This window comes from Oncorhynchus nerka, linkage group LG22 (assembly GCF_034236695.1).
Source record: "Oncorhynchus nerka isolate Pitt River linkage group LG22, Oner_Uvic_2.0, whole genome shotgun sequence".
Classification (NCBI taxonomy): domain Eukaryota; kingdom Metazoa; phylum Chordata; class Actinopteri; order Salmoniformes; family Salmonidae; genus Oncorhynchus; species Oncorhynchus nerka.
The window spans coordinates 72,401,939-72,420,056 of NC_088417.1; the positions used below are offsets into that span (position 1 = coordinate 72,401,939).

The window sequence follows — 18,118 nt, forward strand, 5'->3', positions numbered from 1 at the left end:
GGAACACCTCAGCACTGTTCCCGCAGTATGAATTAGAGCAACACAGAGAAACACATCCTCCCAGCGTGCACACATACTGTATGGTAGGCATGCAGACCGTCATGCTCTTTACAAAAGGTAAGGCTACATTTGAGTAGCCAGAGGCTGTCCTCTCTCCATGGGCATGATGACACATATAGTCATTTCCAATAGCAGAGCAGAGCACACAGCTCCTGTGTTGACTAACTTAATTGAAAAAAGGCCTTTGAGAAATGTTTGTTTATAACCCAGTTTTGGGAAACAGTAACCATGGTAATGCTGGCTCGTGGTACAGCTGTATATGGGACTGTGTTTGATGGCTTACCTGCTGTACAATCGTGGTGAGCTCTAGACACAGCTGAATCACATTGTTTCTTGTCATGGAGTAGTCTGCCACTGCTGCGAACGGAGACCTGAAAAAGAAGTAGCACCTGGAATGAACCATTAGATCATTCTTCATTCTAATCCCTTTGACTGGACAACACATGTGGGTGAGTATGAAGTGTATATCGTGTGACATATTATATATGACAATGACAGGCATCTACAGTGCCCTCCCTAATTATTTTCTTCTTTTGGCTCTATACTCCAAAAGTTTGGATTTTAAATAAAACAATGTAAAAGTGCATACTGTCAACTTTAATATGTGGGTATTTCTATCCATATCGTGTGAACTGTTTATCAATTACAGCACTTTCAGTGCATAGTTTCCCCATTTTATGGGACCAAATGTTTTGGGTCAAATTCACACTTCTTTTTTTCATTTAACATTTATTTAACTAGGCAAGTCAGTTAAGAACAAATATGTTTCTAAACATTTCTGCATTAACGTGGATGCTACCATAATTATGGATAATCCTGAATGATGAGTGAGAAAGTTACAGATGCACAAATATCATACCCCCCCAAAAATGGTGAGGTTAGCGTGTCTTGAGGGTATGATATTTGTGCGTCTGTAACTTTCTCACTCATCATTATTCAGTATTAATTCAGGATCATCCGTAACCATGGTAGCATCCACATTAATGTAGACGTGTTTAGAAACATTCTATTCTTATTTACAATAAAAGTGACACAATACATTATTTACCATTTCTATTTGGCACAAAATAATCTGAAACACAAACAAAACAAACAGCAAATGCATCCAACAAATGTGTAGTCAGAAGCTTGATGTAGTCATTGCGTGGTATGAATATGGGACTAAAAACGTAACTTTTTATTACTTGAATACACATATACTGTAATTAAATTTGTCCCAAAACCTTTGGTGTCCTAAAATGTGGGGACTATGTACAAAAAGTGCTGTAATTTCGGAACGTTTCACCCGATATGGATGAAAATACACTCAAATTAAAGCTGACAGTTTGCACTTCAACCGTATAGTCATTGTTTGAGTTTAAATCCAAACCTTTGGAGTATAGAGCCAAAAGAAGAAGAAAAATGCACTGTCCCAATATATACTGAATGAAAATATAAACACAACATGCAACAATTTCAAAGATTTTACTGAGTTACAGTTCATATAAGGAAATCAGTCAATTGAAAGAAATTCATTAGGCCCTAATCTATGGATTTCACATGACTGGGAATACAGATATGCATCTGTTGGTCACAGAAACTTAATAAATTAGGAAGGGGCATGGATGAGAAAAACAGTCAGTATTTGGTGTGACCACCACTTGCATCATGGAACGCGACACATCTCCTTCGCATAGAGTTGATCAGGCTGTTTATTCTGGCCTGTGGAATGTTGTCCATTTACATTACATTACATTTAAGTCATTTAGCAGACGCTCTTATCCAGAGCGACTTACAAATTGGTGCGTTCACCTTAGGACATCCAGTGGAACAGCCACTTTACAATAGTGCATCTAAATCTTTTAAGGGGGTGAGAAGGATTACTTTATCCTATCCTAGGTATTCCTTAAAGAGGTGGGGTTTCAGGTGTCTCCGGAAGGTGGTGATTGACTCCGCTGTCCTGGCGTCGTGAGGGAGTTTGTTCCACCATTGGGGGGCCAGAGCAGCGAACAGTTTTGACTGGGCTGCGCGGGAACTGTACTTCCTCAGTGGTAGGGAGGCGAGCAGGCCAGAGGTGGATGAACGCAGTGCCCTTGTTTGGGTGTAGGGCCTGATCAGAGCCTGGAGGTACTGAGGTGCCGTTCCCCTCACAGCTCCGTAGGCAAGCACCATGGTCTTGTAGCGGATGCGAGCTTCAACTGGAAGCCAGTGGAGAGAGCGGAGGAGCGGGGTGACGTGAGAGAACTTGGGAAGGTTGAACACCAGACGGGCTGCGGCGTTCTGGATGAGTTGTAGGGGTTTAATGGCACAGGCAGGGAGCCCAGCCAACAGCGAGTTGCAGTAATCCAGACGGGAGATGACAAGTGCCTGGATTAGGACCTGCGCTGCTTCCTGTGTGAGGCAGGGTCGTACTCTGCGGATGTTGTAGAGCATGAACCTACAAGAACGGGCCACCGCCTTGATGTTAGTTGAGAACGACAGGGTGTTGTCCAGGATCACGCCAAGGTTCTTAGCGCTCTGGGAGGAGGACACAATGGAGTTGTCAACCGTGATGGCGAGATCATGGAATGGGCAGTCCTTCCCCGGGAGGAAGAGCAGCTCCGTCTTGCCGAGGTTCAGCTTGAGGTCCCACTCCTCTTCAATGGCTGTGCGAAGTCGCTGGTTATTGTCGGTAACTGGAATACACTGTCATACACGTCAATCCAGAGCATCCCAAACATGCTCAATGGGTGACATGCCTTGTGAGTATGCAGAACTGGGACATTTTCAGCTTTCAAAAATTGTGTACAGATCTTTGCAACATGCTGAAACATGAGGTGATGGCGGCAGATGAATGGCACGACAATGGGCCTTAGGATCTCGTCACGGTATCTCTGTGCATTCAAATTACCATCGATAAAATGCAATTGTGTTCGTTGTCTGTAGCTTGTGCCTGCCCATACCATAACCCCGCCACCGCCATGGGGGACTCTATTCACAACGTTGCAAACACTCGCATACACGTGTTCTGCGGTTGTGAGGCCGGTTGAACGTACTGCCACTCTCTAAAAAGACGTTGGAGGTGGCTTATGGTAGAGAAATAAACATTAAATTCCCTGGCAACAACTCTGGTGGACATTCCTGCAGTTAGCTCCCTGAAAACTTGAGACATCTGTGGCATTATTGTGTGACAAAACTGCACATTTTAGAGCGGCCTTTTATTGTCCACGTCACAAGGTGCACCTGTGTAATGATCATGCTGTTTAATAAGCGTCTTGATATTTTACACCTGTCAGGTGGATGGTTTATATTGGAAATGGAGAAATGCACACTAACAGGGATGTAAACCAAATTTGAAAGAAATAAGCTTTTTGTGCGTACGGAACATTTCTGGGATCTTTTATTTCAGCTCATAAAACATAGGACCAACACTTTACATGTTGCGTTTATGTTTTTGTTCAGTGTAGTATATGACGCTGGAATTGTTCAGTTCTTAAATTGCAGTGCAAGTCGAGGGAATCAAACTAGTTATGCAGAAAAAATACATTTTTGTTTACTGCATATCTTAATACATCCACCCACACACCCGTACACACACACACACACACACACACACACACTGTCTGGCAGCATCTCACAGAGGACCTGAGGAGGATAAACAGCAGCACCTAACAGACACGCTCTCTCATGGCCAACCTCTCAAAACAACACTTACATAAAAGCTCACTCATCTTTTGTTTGTCAGCTGATTGCTAATGGAAATTATGTAAGGACATCAACTTAGTCATGTTTGAGTGTTCAAAATCAAATCAAATGTTATTTGTCACATGTGTAGACTTTACAATGAATTGCTTACTTACAAGCCCATAACCAACAATGCAGTGTCTTCTCTGTATACATCAATGATGTCGCTCTTGCTGCAGGTGATTCTCTGATTTATCGCTGCGTTAACTAACCTCCAGACGAGCTTCAATGCCATACAACTCTCCATCAGTGGCCTCCAACTGCTCTTAAATGCAAGTAAAACTAAATGCATGCTCTTCAACCGATCGCTGCCCATACCTGCCTGCCCGTCCAGTATAACTACTCTATTGATCCCTCAAGAAGTGAGTCCTAGATGACAGCCTAACAGACTGTAGCTGGAAAGGTAGCAAATCTAATACGAGAACACTGACTGATGTAGACGAATCTCCAGAGTGAGATGAACCTCTCAGACCACGTGAACCTCTCACACGACGACCCGGAAGATTCCACAAAGGACAATGGCGACATCGACTGTGCAAACCAGAGCCTCACCAGCTCAACTATCGAAGCCAGCTTCACGTAAATACAATGCATTGCTTTTCCCAATGAGCTATCGTTAGTGGCATATGTATTTATGTGAGAATAGCTTTCCAGGTCCAATAGAGATTCATGTTCCTTAGTCTTCCTTCCAAAACGCCCTTCTCTTCTCTCTGAATCTATCATGTTATAACCAAACTGTTTTTGTTCAGTCCACTAGGGACGGAATTTACTGTTTAATGTTATTATGTATTGTACATTCTGTAATTGTTGAATTAGTTAGTAAGTAAATAATTGAGCCAAATTGTGTATGGATGATTCATAAGTAAAGTCTGGGTTCGTGCAGATAACCAAGAATTTTACGACATTCAGATAAGACTGATATTAGGTCAAGAATAATTACTATGTAAACGAACAAACTATACTAACTAACTAACTAACTATATAAACTAATACTTCCGTGGTGCCCCAGGTTATTAAAGAGTACATTTTTGTTGCATGATTTAATTCAATCACGTAATCAATTCATGTTAGGTAATCGATTTGATAAAATAGCATGTCATATTAAAGAATTCAGAGACATGACACACCCTATGGGTTGAGGCAAAAGTAGTGTACTACATAGAGAAGTGTGTGATTTGAAAAGCAACCTATGAAAATAGTCTGGGTAGAATAGTGTGCCTGAGCATGTATGCGTGTGTGTACTGTAGCTCATTGCAAATCTCACCTATCCAGCCATGCCAGCAGGCTCTTGGCTGCAGCGATGAGGTCCACCACAGAGGTGAGGAAGTCATTGGGCAGCTTGCGGGCGGCACGGCCGTCATAGTGACCACTGCGACGCCGCCCTGTGATGAAGTTCTGCAGGTTCTTGGCTGAGGCATTAAGCTTATGGGATAGAGTCTTCAGATTCTCTGTCTCCAAACCGTAGTTCTGAGTGAGAAAGAGAGAGAGGAGAGGGAACATGATTTTTTTTGTTTTGGTCGATTCTTGTTGTCGTTATAATTTACATGGGATTGTTGATGCTTTCTGTTGTTTTATGTTTCTACAGAACCCTCAGAAAGAGGTAATGTTGTGTCTCAATGGGTCTCAAGTGGTTTTACCCTGTAGATATACATTCCAAAAAAACAAAAGCAATGTCACAGCCAATATTATACACAATTACAGGAAGTCGACTGCCACAGGTGCATTTCACCAAAGGAGATCTTCACTATAGTGTGTGAAGAATGAGTGCACACTAACCAGTGAGTCACATCCTGTACATGTGAAGGCAACTAAAAGAGAAAATGAAAGGCTACTCAAATCAAATCAAAGTTTATTTGTCACGTGCTCCGAATACAACAGGTGTAGTAGACCTTACAGTGAAATGCTTACTTACAGGCTCTAACAAATAGTGCAAAAAAACGTATTAGGTATAACCTTCCCCAAAGGCTGTAAATATACTGTATGATAATGTTGTTGAGATAAACAAGTCTACGGTAATGATAAAAACGCTCCCTAAACTCCCTTGTGCGTAAGCACTGTTCACACTGTCGTTCAAAGGAAGTGATTGTGGCATAAACAAATCATTCACTGTAACGTTTCTTTCCATGCAGGCAGTGAAAGTACAGGGATTAAAGGTGTGGTAAATAAAAAGTCAGTCGTACTGGCAGGGGCTCATAGGGATTCCTGCCCGCCTGCTTACGCCTGCCTCGATGTGTGACAAACATGTGAGGATCTAACAGAACCAGCGATCCATCAGACACACCCCCACTCTCCCTCCAGCTGTCACCTCGCATGTGTGGGGAAACCAGAACACTCATTATGCACTACCCACAATGCCCCCTATGTACGTGGAGGTCTGTGGGCTTCTGTCATGCCAGTGTCATGACTGTCCTGTGAGGATCCAAATAGGTCAGATCAGCTTTGTAATAAATAACTTAAAGCAGACCCCCTCTCACCTGTAAGTGGGCGTTAACACCTCTCACCTGTAAGTGGGCGTTAACACCTCTCACCTGTAAGTGGGGGTTAACACCTCACGTCCTGTAAGTGGGGGTTAACACCTCTCACCTGTAAGTGGGCGTTAACACCTCTCACCTGTAAATGGGGGTTAACACCTCACTTCCTGTTGTAAATCAAGGACAGAACACTCAGACATCCCTCTCCAAATTCACCCAAGGAAAGACTTTTCTAGCCGAAACTCTAACACGTTCAAAAGTAACTACTGGAACAATTTTTCTAACATTGAACGTTGTGAATGGACAGAGGCGACCTAAAAGAACACTAATGTCATTTGTGATGTCATTAAAAATGTTATAAAGGAAATACTGTAACTTGAAAATTATACACACTACATGAATGAAGTTTCCATTCTCTGCCTTGTGTATGCTATATGAAAAATAATGAAAGTATTTTTGCTAAGAGCGGGTTGTGATTTTAGAAACTGTAAGAAAAAATTGTTTCTATAACTGTGCACAGTAAGTAGTCACCGCCACCTTGAGTGAGGTCAGAGAGCGTGTCAGCCTGACAGAACCGCCCCTTTTGAATAACCTCACGTTTAAAGTGGTTTGAGCTCTGAATCTTAACACGAGGAAGAGACGATGAAGTTACCTTCCGGACAATCACTGCTAGCTGTCCTAAGTAAAGTATCTAGAAAAGTGAACTTAAGTGGGACCACTCTACTACTCGTTTCAAGCCATTGTAGTACGCTACTCCCATTACTCCATTGGGAACCATCAACACGGCTGGCTAGCCTATCTTCAAAGAAGCTTCTTCCAGAGCGAATGGAAGAAAAATGAACTTGTAGTTCTGTTCAGGACTAAACGACAAGTCACCGGATACCGGACGACAAGCAGAGGAGAGCAACAGAGAAAACCCTTTTGGAAATCAGAGCCTTAGAAGCGTGCCGTGAAAAGGTCCAACCCCCTTTCCAAGGAGGCCTGGTTCCGACAGAGATACCCGGCGAACCAAGACATTTTCACGTAAATACATTCATGATTTCTTACTCCAAGCGGGCGGCGGTTCGTGTGCAAAGTATATGATTACTGTGAGAGTAGTTTCTAAATTGACCAACTTTAAGTGTCTCTGTCTCTCTTTCTCACCCTCTCCATGTCTTTTGTAGCAAGCAGCCATATTGTTGTTAGTCGCTAGGGACCTGTTTCTAATGTATTGTGTATGTTTATCCTGTGTTATCATTTAGTTAGCTAGTAAATAAATAATTAAATCAATTTGTGTAGTACTGAATCATAAGTAAGGCCCAGGTTTTTGCAGATGCAAGGAGGTTATGACTGTTCAGAATGATGAGATGATACGGGGTTATGATTAATAAGTTGATTATTTATGTATGTGATAGGTAAAGACCTTAAGGGTTTAATTTGGGAGATGGTTACTCTTTAAAGAACCGCTCTCGTGGTGCCTCAAATCCTAATTAGTTAATTGTTACATAGTTAGTTGATTAGATAAATAACAGTCATCAGATGAAAGTAAAGTCCCAACACCAGAGTTTCTTGGATGGGGGCTGGCCGATGAGTAATCATATTTAATACAGCATGCCTGACGGACTGATTTAACCAAATCCCAGTTACATAAGGGGCTTTGGGAGTGAAGACGAGGCTTACCCATATGGCTATGGAGGATGAGTGGGCTTCAGATAACATCTGTGACCTCTGTCTCCTAACTCTCCGTCCCCTCCTCTCTCTCTACATCACTCCTTCCCACTCTCCATCCCACCTCCTCTTTACGCGTCACTCGTTTCCCTTTAGTCCCATTAATCTCACCCACTCAATCTCTGCTTGCACTCTCTATCCTCTCTTTCTTCCTCTCTCTTCCCCTCTTTCTCTCTATCTGTTCTATTCTCTTGGTCATCACTCTCTATCATCCACGTGTCACACCCACCCAAACCACCCTAGAAGCTGTGTATTGTTTTGCGTCTGTGTGTGGGGTGGTGTGATTGTACAGTATGTGTGTGTTTATTTTCTCTGGAATCAATTACAGTGAGTGACTATCCCTCCAGCATACACAAGGACCAGTGGAAGTGAACTGACAAACAGGGTAATTACCTGGTCTAACGCAACACTATCAGCCTAAATCAGAAGTTTAGCCAGCTGTGAAGGTGGCAACTAATAATTATCAATAATCAGAAAGAAAATGCAACCTAAAGGGGATTATAAAATGATATCTCCTAAAATTGACACAGACGTCAGGCAAAATAAAACGTATAAGATTGAACAAGAGTCTGAAATGCTGTCAGAGCAAAAATGCTTCAACATATCCTAGCACTGTACTCCTAAGCTGTAAAGACTCTTACAGTTAAGCACTATCCCCACCAGCTGCCTGTCTGACCTCTATAAAAGGGGTCTTCACTATGTCCAAAAAATTCAAAGCAAAACAGATTAAACACCAAAACTTGACTTCCCAGACACAGATTACGCCTAGGCTTGGACTAAAAAGCTACTTCAGTTGGTGAGTCTCTGGATGGTTCTCTGATTTTCTGACTTGATTCACACTCTTTGGGGGGTTCATGGATCCTCTGGATGAGTCATTGAATCTCTGTTTAAATCATAGATTCTCTGTATGATTCATGACTCCACACAGCCTGGTGGTGACTCTAGAGAGGAATACATGACTGAATGAAGGGGGTGGAGGACTCACTAGGGCACAGCCTCTAGGATAAGCTCTAACTCTAGCTAGCCCTAACCCCTGACCAGCACCCCCTGACTCCATCATGAATACTCACCAGAGCACAGAGTAGGTCCACAGCCTCTAGGATAAGCTCTAACTCTAGCTAGCCCTAACCCCTGACCAGCACCCCTGACTCCATCATGGCTACTCACCAGAGCACAGAGTAGGTCCACAGCCTCTAGGATAAGCTCTAACTCTAGCTAGCCCTAACCACTGACCAGCGCCCCCTGACTCCATCATGACTACTCACCAGAGCACAGAGTAGATCCACAGCCTCCAGGATGAGCTCCTGGTGTCCGATACGGGACACTCCCAGGTCCTCCAGCTCCTGGTGAGTGATACGAAGCAGCTGATCTCCCCCCACCTTCTCCCTCTCAAACGTCTTAATGTACTGCTGCAGACAGTCATCCAGCCCTGGAGAGAGAGGATACGAGATGACGCTGTGAAGACTAATTACAAAGGGAAATATTAATGTGATAAATGAATTTGTTCTGGCTCACTCCTCTTTGCTCCTGTCTGCTACTACCTCATATACATGTCTTGATGTTTAATTGAAAAATGTTTCTGGTAAGGAACTGTAATAGCATATAACTTTGAGAAACAATATAATATTATTCAAGTTACAATAGTCTTTGTATCAACTCCATCCATCCATCCAGGTTATTATGACCAACTAAGGCCTACGCTGGCAGTGTGTTTCAGATGTAAGCCCCAACAACCTCAGTCCCTTCCAGACATCAGTCTAAATATTGTGTGTGAAGATGTTATGTTATCTGGTCAGGGCTGTGTGAAGAAACTCCCTCTTATCAGTTCAGCTCTGCAGTCCTGAGGGGTTTACAGTGACTCAATCACTTCATCTCTCTCTCTCTCTCTCTCTCTCTCTCTCTCTCTCTCTCTCTCTCTCTCTCTCTCTCTTTCTCACTTTCCCCTCTTTCACTCTCTCCCTCTAAGTGTGTGTGTGCGTCTGTGTGTGAGTGTGTGTGTGCATGCATCTGCATGTGAGTGTGTGCGTGCGTGCGTACGTACGTGCGTCTGTGTGTGTGTGAGTGTCTCCGCAGCTCTCATTTCTGGGCTTTGAAACTGTAGCCTTTGAGTGTGTGCCAGTGCTTGGTTTAATACTAACTGACACACAGAGATCTCAAAGATGAACACACGTGGCAGAGCTGAACATAGTGCTGTTCTGGGCACAGCTGAACAGACATACATACACAGCCTTAGCCAGCCATAGACATACATACACAGCCTTAGCCAGGAAATAGGCAGACTTTAATCACCCACGTTACACAGACCTCCACGGATGTCCAACAAATTACAATGGTACATACAACCCACACACAATCAACCCTTTCCCCCTACGCATACCATTACATACAACCTTCCTCCTATTGTTAACAGAACTGACACACATCATATATTTATTAAGACCATGACATATTCAAACACTCACAGCATTTACTACACACATACAGCCCACTCACAACCAACAGTCGACAGCCCACTCATAACCAACAGTTGACAGAGGCCTGACAAAGAGTAAACATTTAGTCCCACATTAAACCCAATGGACACACAGAATCATCCTTCCATTCTTCCATCCTTTCATCCCTGGGGGAGGAATAGAGGAGCTTTTCAAATTGATCCTCCCATCCCCCTGGCATACAAAAACAGAGATGGCACCATCTCAGTGATCCTCTCTGAAAGCTTTAATTCACAGCTGTACAAATACCATCAGTCAGTGTCTATCTGAATGTGGACTCAACACTGACACACAATTTCTCCAGCACTGACACCCACTGCTTACAGATACACACACACACACACACGCACACACACACACACACACACACACAAACACAAACACACACACACACACATCATGCTGGTTAAGTGTGCCTTGAATTCAAAATAAGTCACAGACAGTGTCACCAGCAAAGCACCCCCACACCATAACACCTCCTCTTCCATGCTTTACGATGGGAAACACACATGCTGAGATCATCCGTTCACCAACACCGCATCTCACAAAGACACGGCCGTTGGAACCAAAAATCTACAATTTGGACTCCAGAACAAATTTCTACCGGTCTAATGTCCATTTCTCGTGTTTCTTGGCACAAGCAAGTCTATTCTTCTAATTGGTGTCCTTCAGTAGTGGTTTCTTTGCAGCAATTCGACCATGAAGGCCTGATTCACACAGTCTCCTCTGGACAGTTGATGTTGAGATGTGTATGTTACTTGAACTTTGTGAAGTATTTATTTGGGTTGTAATTTCTGAGGCTGGTAACTCTAAGGAACTTTTAAAAAGGCACATCTGTTAATTGAAATGCATTCCAGGTGACTACCTCATGAAGCTGGTTGAGAGAATGCCAAGAGTGTGCAAAGTTGCCATCAAGGCAAAGGATGGCTATTTGAAGAATCTCAAATAATTTGTGATCTATTGCATCCCACAACTGTCCCATACTATGTTTAGAATATTTATTTCTCAAACAGAAACAGAATATAATAGGTCGACTTTTGTACTATGGAGGATAGTAGATTGACATAGTGTCACGCTCTGACCTTAGAGAGCCTTTTTATTTCTCTATTTGTTTAGGTCAGGGTGTGATTTGGGTGGGCATTCTATGTTTTCTATTTCTTTGTTTTTGGCTGAGTGGTTCCCAATCTATCCTTGTCTCTGATTGGGAATCATACTTAGGCAGCCTTTTCCCCACCTAATGTTGTGGGTAATTATTTATTTTATGTGTGGTTGTGTGCTTCACGGTCGGTTTCTGTTTACCTGTTGTTGGTTTTTGTGAAGGTTTCACTTTATTAAAGATGTGGAACTACATGCACGCTGCGCCTTGGCTCATTTATGACAGGAAGTTTGAAGACAGTGAACTTGACACATAGGCTATTGGTTTCGCTCTTCGTTAGGCCTACTCATCTTGTTGGCTGACGAAAAGTAAATGTGAACATTTCTTCCAATATCTTCAATATGCACTTCGGAATTGGATAAGGACGCGCGCAGTTGCGTCCCGGATGTGTCTGACTTGTAGCCTGTGAGAAAGACCCGATCGGGTGACGGAGAGCCATGCGAGTGAGAGACGCTTCGGATTGTGCTGCACTCTCAGCGAGAACCGCACATCACGGCACTCCGGGCCGCAAAAGGCATGGATTTGTTTAGGGGTCATTACCGCCACAAAGGAGATGCCGCCGTGAAAATCGAGGCATTATCAAGTGCTTGTCAAATTGTGAATGGAAGACTATTGGAGTGTGTACAGCCTGCGCAAAAAAAAACAAAGCAGAGCTCATGCCTTTCAAGCGACTTTTTTTCAAATCATCATTAGAATCTCATCATGCAGCCTTACAATGTATTACATATCAAAACGTATAGCCCAACGTATGTAGAACAACTAAAGATACAAAGTTACTCCAAAGTTACTCCAAATGAAGAATATAGTGCCTATTTCTTTGTTAACCGCTCTACACAGAATAGCCGTTTATGCGCACTTTGTTCAATTGTATTCTTCATACTATAAAATAATGCCATTGAATTATAAGCAAATATTGTCTGCTAAATGAACTAGTGTTGCCCACAGCTATTTGTCATAGCCAGATCAGGACCTAACATAAGGGCAACTCAAGAGTATGCTATTCTGTTCTGAAATAGACTACATTTTCTTCATATCATGCTTCTTTTGACCTGTCTAAAATAAATCATGGATTTATTGTGAAGGGGGAGGCTATATTACATGGATTTATTAGACTTTATAAAATGGCTTGTAGGTGTGGAAGCCAGGGGATGGTAAATGTGTTATATTAATTAACGGTCACCTAGTCATGGAAGCCATTATTCCTTACATTGGCTAAAATACAGATAAACAGTGTACACACACTCATACACACCTTTACATACAACAGACAAGAAGGAACTGGAGAGGAAGCAGAACCAGTCAGGTTGTCTGTGTTTTGGTCCAGAGCACAGCAGCTCCATTTCCCTCATCTCTCTATCTCAGTGTTTCTTCATCTCTCCCTCATCCACTCTCCCACACTCTTTCTATCCTTTCTCCTCCCTTGGTCAGCCTCCCACAAAGAAGGCGGTGGAGCCCTCATCTCCTCCTTTTGATTTAATCTCAATGTCTTCTTGGGCCTAGACCTAATGAAGGATTCAGCTCAAGTTCAGCTGGCAGCTAAATGATGGAGAAGCTGCAAGAAGAGAGCTCCATGGCTTTGTACACAATTTAAGGGCTTAACAAATCCACCTCTTTACCAAGTTAATGGAGACCCACTTGTCAATGAAAAAATGCCCATGTTGCTATAGAAACCATACAGTGGGGTTTGGAGTAGAGTCTGCTGCAAGACGACAATACTGTAAGTAAACATGTAATTGAAACGTTATGGATATAGAAATAAAACCTCTAAACTTCAACCCACCAAAACAAGCAGGGACATTGTCTAAAGTATGAATGCTCTCTCCAGATAACATATATAAACACACAGATAATCCATTCTAAAGGACAAACACCTATTTGTTCTTTAAACATCTATATTACACCTCAATTCAGAGATCGGCTTCGTCCATCTAAATGGGCAGAGCAACCCCTCCATAACAAACTAGCCTATAGCTTTACCCCAGAAATCCCCCTTAATCAACGGGCCTGGCCTCCTGTTAAATTAACAAACAGAGCTATTTTTGTGATGAGATCAATGGAGGAGACAGACAGCTACCCAGACTTGCAGGAGCACACAGAGAGACACAGAGAGAGATGAAATGAGAAATCTGATTAAGAGACTATTAATCCACTAGTAATTGAGGCTGAGGTGAGTAAATTCTGTTTAGTGTTGTGATACATTATTGAGTTGGCTTTCTAGGGGAGGGGCACTATGTTAATCTACATATTTTATCCCTGTCAAGAGACATGGGCAGGGTGCCAGCCATTCAGATCAAAACACACACACATAAAGTTTGACAGGGCGGTTAAGAGCGTTGGACTAGTAATCGAAAGGTTGCTGGTTCAAATCCACGAGCTTGGTTTGAATCCCTGAGCTGACTAGGGGGGAAATCTTGTGATGTGCCCTTGAGCAAGGCACTTAACCCTAATTGCTCACCTGCTCCCGAGTGGCGCAGTGGTCTAAGGCACTGCATCTCAGGGCTAGAGGTGTCACTACAGACCCTGGTTTGATTCCAGGCTGTATCACAACCGGCAGTGATTGGGAATCCTTTAGGGTGGTGCACAATTGGTCCAGTCTTGTCAGGTTAGGGTTTGGCCTGGGTAGGCAGTCATTGTAAATAAGAATTTGTTCTTAAATGGCTTGCCTAGTTAAATAAAAAATAAATGAAGACGATAAACACACTCTAACCAGAGAAACATGGTGTAAATGTGCACACACATACTCTAGGCTATACATACACTCCCATACCCAACATATGGCTCATAATATTCAAACATCAAATATGCATGCTATGCAACCCAAGTGAGGAGATTGGTCTTTTTCAACATGATTCTACTTGGACAGTGCATTAGAGCTTAGCTAGCTCCATGATCATCTTACTAATCGCCTTTAGCACAAATGTGTGGCAGGTGTTTTGTGTGAAAATAATTTATAATTTATGAAACTGTTTCTCTTTTCATAAAACACTTAGCTTGAACATAAACCAAGTATTTGCAGCTGTTTAAACTGCAATATATGTCTAAATAAGCACAGTTCGCCCTTAATTTAAAGGATCCATATATTTTCCGTAAGTGGAGGGGTATTCTCTGTGGAGAGGCCTTTGTCGGTACTGATGGAGTAGAGAGGCTTGGACACAGGAAACACCGGAGGATGCAGAGAGTGGCACTATGGGAAGGCCACTGGGTGCTCCTATATGGGTTCAGGACATCACTGAGCTGTATGCTAATAATGGAACCTCTGAATGGTAATGATGAGACCGAGATGCTGTGGGCCCTTGGGACTGGGAGTATAAGAATGGATCTGAGACAAGATTACACAAACTCCATTTCCTTTCATTCTCTCTGTGACTGTGGCTCCCTCCATTCCTCCATCCCTCACTTTACATCAACATTATTATAGGCTTTGCGCCTAGAACCTGTCTCAGCTCTAGTCATCAGATGTGGCTGGGCTACCATAGGGCCCTCCCTCTGAAATGTCTTCCCTTCCTCATCTCCTCTCCATCTCTTCCAATATACAATCTCTTTCTCTTCTCTCCATCAGCTCTGAATCTCCTCATTATTATAATTTTCCTCTCTCCTCTGCCATTCCCACTTACTCTTCCATTACATCCCTATAATCCTCCTGTTCCAGTAGTCTTTCCAAGCAAAAGCTCTCTCTCACACACACACACATGCACACACACACAGACACCTAGACTAATATGTACTATTTTACAGAACTTGTAAACTGCTTTGTGTCCCAGTAGCCAGTCAGGAGCATGTCTGACTCAGCCAGCCAGACAAGCTCCTGTGTATGTTTGGAGCGTGACTGCGTCTGTGAATGAGCGTGTGTTGAGGCAGTGTGGAGGCATGAATAAGTAAATTAACACATTAGTTTGAGCATCACTGCGAGGGTATACTCATCCACATGAGTACCCTGCTCAGCACAGACCACCAACACATTACACAGTAATAATGATACATATCAACAATGAGGTACACAGGCATGAGATACACATGAAACACATGACAGTAGCACACAATCTATGGAAACAATAACCATAGAATGAACAGAAAACATATTCTCTCTCTCAAATGGAAAGTGTGTGTGTGTGTGTGTGTGTGTGTGTGTGTGTGTGTGTGTGTGCGTGTGCGTGTGCGTGTGTGTGCGTGCGTGTGTGCGTGTGTGTGTGCATGCAGGCGCATGTGTGTGTGTGTTAAAGATAGTCTTATCAACTGCTGTTCCATCAATCCACAGTGGCTCAGCAACACATGGGGATTTACCACCATCTGGTTAAGCATCTCTCCAAAACAACATGGGCCTACCTCCAGCCTTGATCCATGACCTCACACACACTACATCTCTCATATGAATCCCCTGAACTAGCACCACATACTGTCAGAATCATCTGTCTTCTCGTCTTCATTTAAGATTATTACTGCATTATCACACGCTGTATTGCAGATGTGAAATAATATTTTGGGATGTAGTTAATAAATAATCAATATATTTAGCATATGCACTTGATCCACTCCAGAGGAATGTAATAGCTATTAGTAATATATTCTTTACAAAATCCATCTTTTACATTCCCTATAACTAACCTCCACAGAAATTAAAGTCATTTGACATATATTAGTGTCTAACATGCTACACTTCAAATACCTACAGGTCTACATTACTAAAAATACTTTTTTAACTTCAGAGTCAAATTCATCCCAATGCCTTAATTTCAGTGGATCATTAATCCCATAATGGTAATATTCAGACCCTTCTGATCGGCCATTTAAAAGGCAAATACTGTACTGAACCAACTGAACTGAACCAACTGAACCAACTCATCCTCCAGTGCTTTGAGATTCTCTCAGGTCCAAATCTATATCACTGCCAATTCCACACCCCACATTTCTACTGAAAATGTCATTCCATTTGTGGTATAGATATACCACATAGAATATAATAACATAATATAATAAAATATCAGTATGTTGCCATTATATAATTGACTACATATACTGAGGTTCAGCAGGTGTTTTTGTTTTCCCCAATCCTCAGTGATGGCTCTAGCCTCGCACTGTTTATTGATCGGAGTGGGCGCATTTAGTGCCGTTATACTTGAGCCAAGAGAATATATATTTCACTGCATTTTGTGTGCAGGTTGGTTGCCAACAACTAATGTACATATATCTTAAAACCGTGGCGTACCTTTCATCCAGTCCACCACTTGACTCGAACTCCACTTGCTCACAGGTTCCATGACCAGAGCCATTGTGGAAGTTTTTCAGGTCTCGCCTGACAAAATAAACGCTTTAACACTTCAATCTATTACATTCACCAAATTCACCAATGTTTGATTCTGTAGTCCGTTTGCGTGTTTTCTAACAACGGCGAGGGAGGTCCATCGGATCCGAGGCGACGTTATGCGTGGCTTGATTCAAGTCCGATAGATGTCTACACAATCCTCTGCGCTTGGTGCTTGTGTTGTTCGCTCGAATATCGCGAATATCTCCTTTATTTGTCATTCATGTCGGCTGCTGCCAACACTGCATGATTCTGGTGGAACCGTCTGCGACCCTCTCGCCAATTAATCTCCAGACTAGTATCAACTGATCAATACAGCCAGCCTCCAACCATCCAATAGAGAACGCATTCACTGGCATCTGTGGGTGTATTTCCCAGTCGCATTGTGTAGTCCATGTATTCTCCTTCAGACCAACCCACTGAGTCACACTAGCGCTTGCAGGCTTTTTTTAATCCTCATCAGATGCACGTTCACTGTATCTCCCTCGCCTCTTTGTCGCTGTTCACGCCTCCATCATACAAGCGCTGCCTAGCGGAAAATACGGTCGTAACAGAGGCTGAGGATGCTGTAATGTCCCCCTCTCTTATTATCATCCTTTACGAATAAAGTTGAGATGTAGCCCTATTCAATATACCATGAATTGATATGTCTAATTGAGAGTATGAAAGAGAAGAATGAATGGGCATAGGGCATTGCAATATATATTTTGTTATTTGAAATAACCGAACAATCATCCGTTACAAGTTTGTAACTCAGAATGTGTAATGTTTTATACCCAATTGTTTCACTATGCATTATGAGTTTCTATTGAAGGCATATGATACTGTAGGCCTTATATTAAATATGACCGTATCAGGGTTACACAAACACCATACATTACAGGACTAGGCTGGTTATGAAAGAGTGGGCGCTTTTATCCATTAACAGAAAATAATTAGCCTTGCTTAAAAATAAAAACCCTTAATTGAAACAATTACAAAGCTGACACCTCGCCTGTTTTGGTAAAACGCTGAGTGATAGGCCTGGAAAAATATAACCACTCTCAAATTCATAGAAAGAGTTATGCAAGAACTGACCATCCATGATATCAAAATTATAGTTTTAACCATGTTTTGAGGCATTACAGTGTTTGTGTACATTTACAGGAAAACAAGCTTATATTTTGGGTTCTGATGGGGTATGACAGATGAACAAAGCTATTGAGGAATTCATTTATAAGTTATATTCTTA

The 18,118-nt window shown here is 42.4% G+C and overlaps 1 protein-coding gene across 1 annotated transcript in view; it reads right to left on the reverse strand.

Annotated features, from left to right (window-relative positions):
- Nucleotides 1-17,286, reverse strand: part of LOC115105640 (connector enhancer of kinase suppressor of ras 2-like) — a 43,086-nt gene extending 25,800 nt beyond the window's left edge. The window contains exons 1-4 of the mRNA XM_029627883.2: nt 16,792-17,286; nt 9,206-9,369; nt 5,027-5,229; nt 344-449 (exon numbers count right to left, since the gene is read on the reverse strand). Of these exons, the coding sequence (XP_029483743.1) occupies nt 344-449; nt 5,027-5,229; nt 9,206-9,369; nt 16,792-16,855 (537 nt within the window). The 5' untranslated portion in view covers nt 16,856-17,286. The remainder of the gene's footprint in view (nt 1-343; nt 450-5,026; nt 5,230-9,205; nt 9,370-16,791) is intronic.
- Between the last annotated feature and the right edge of the window lie 832 nt (nt 17,287-18,118).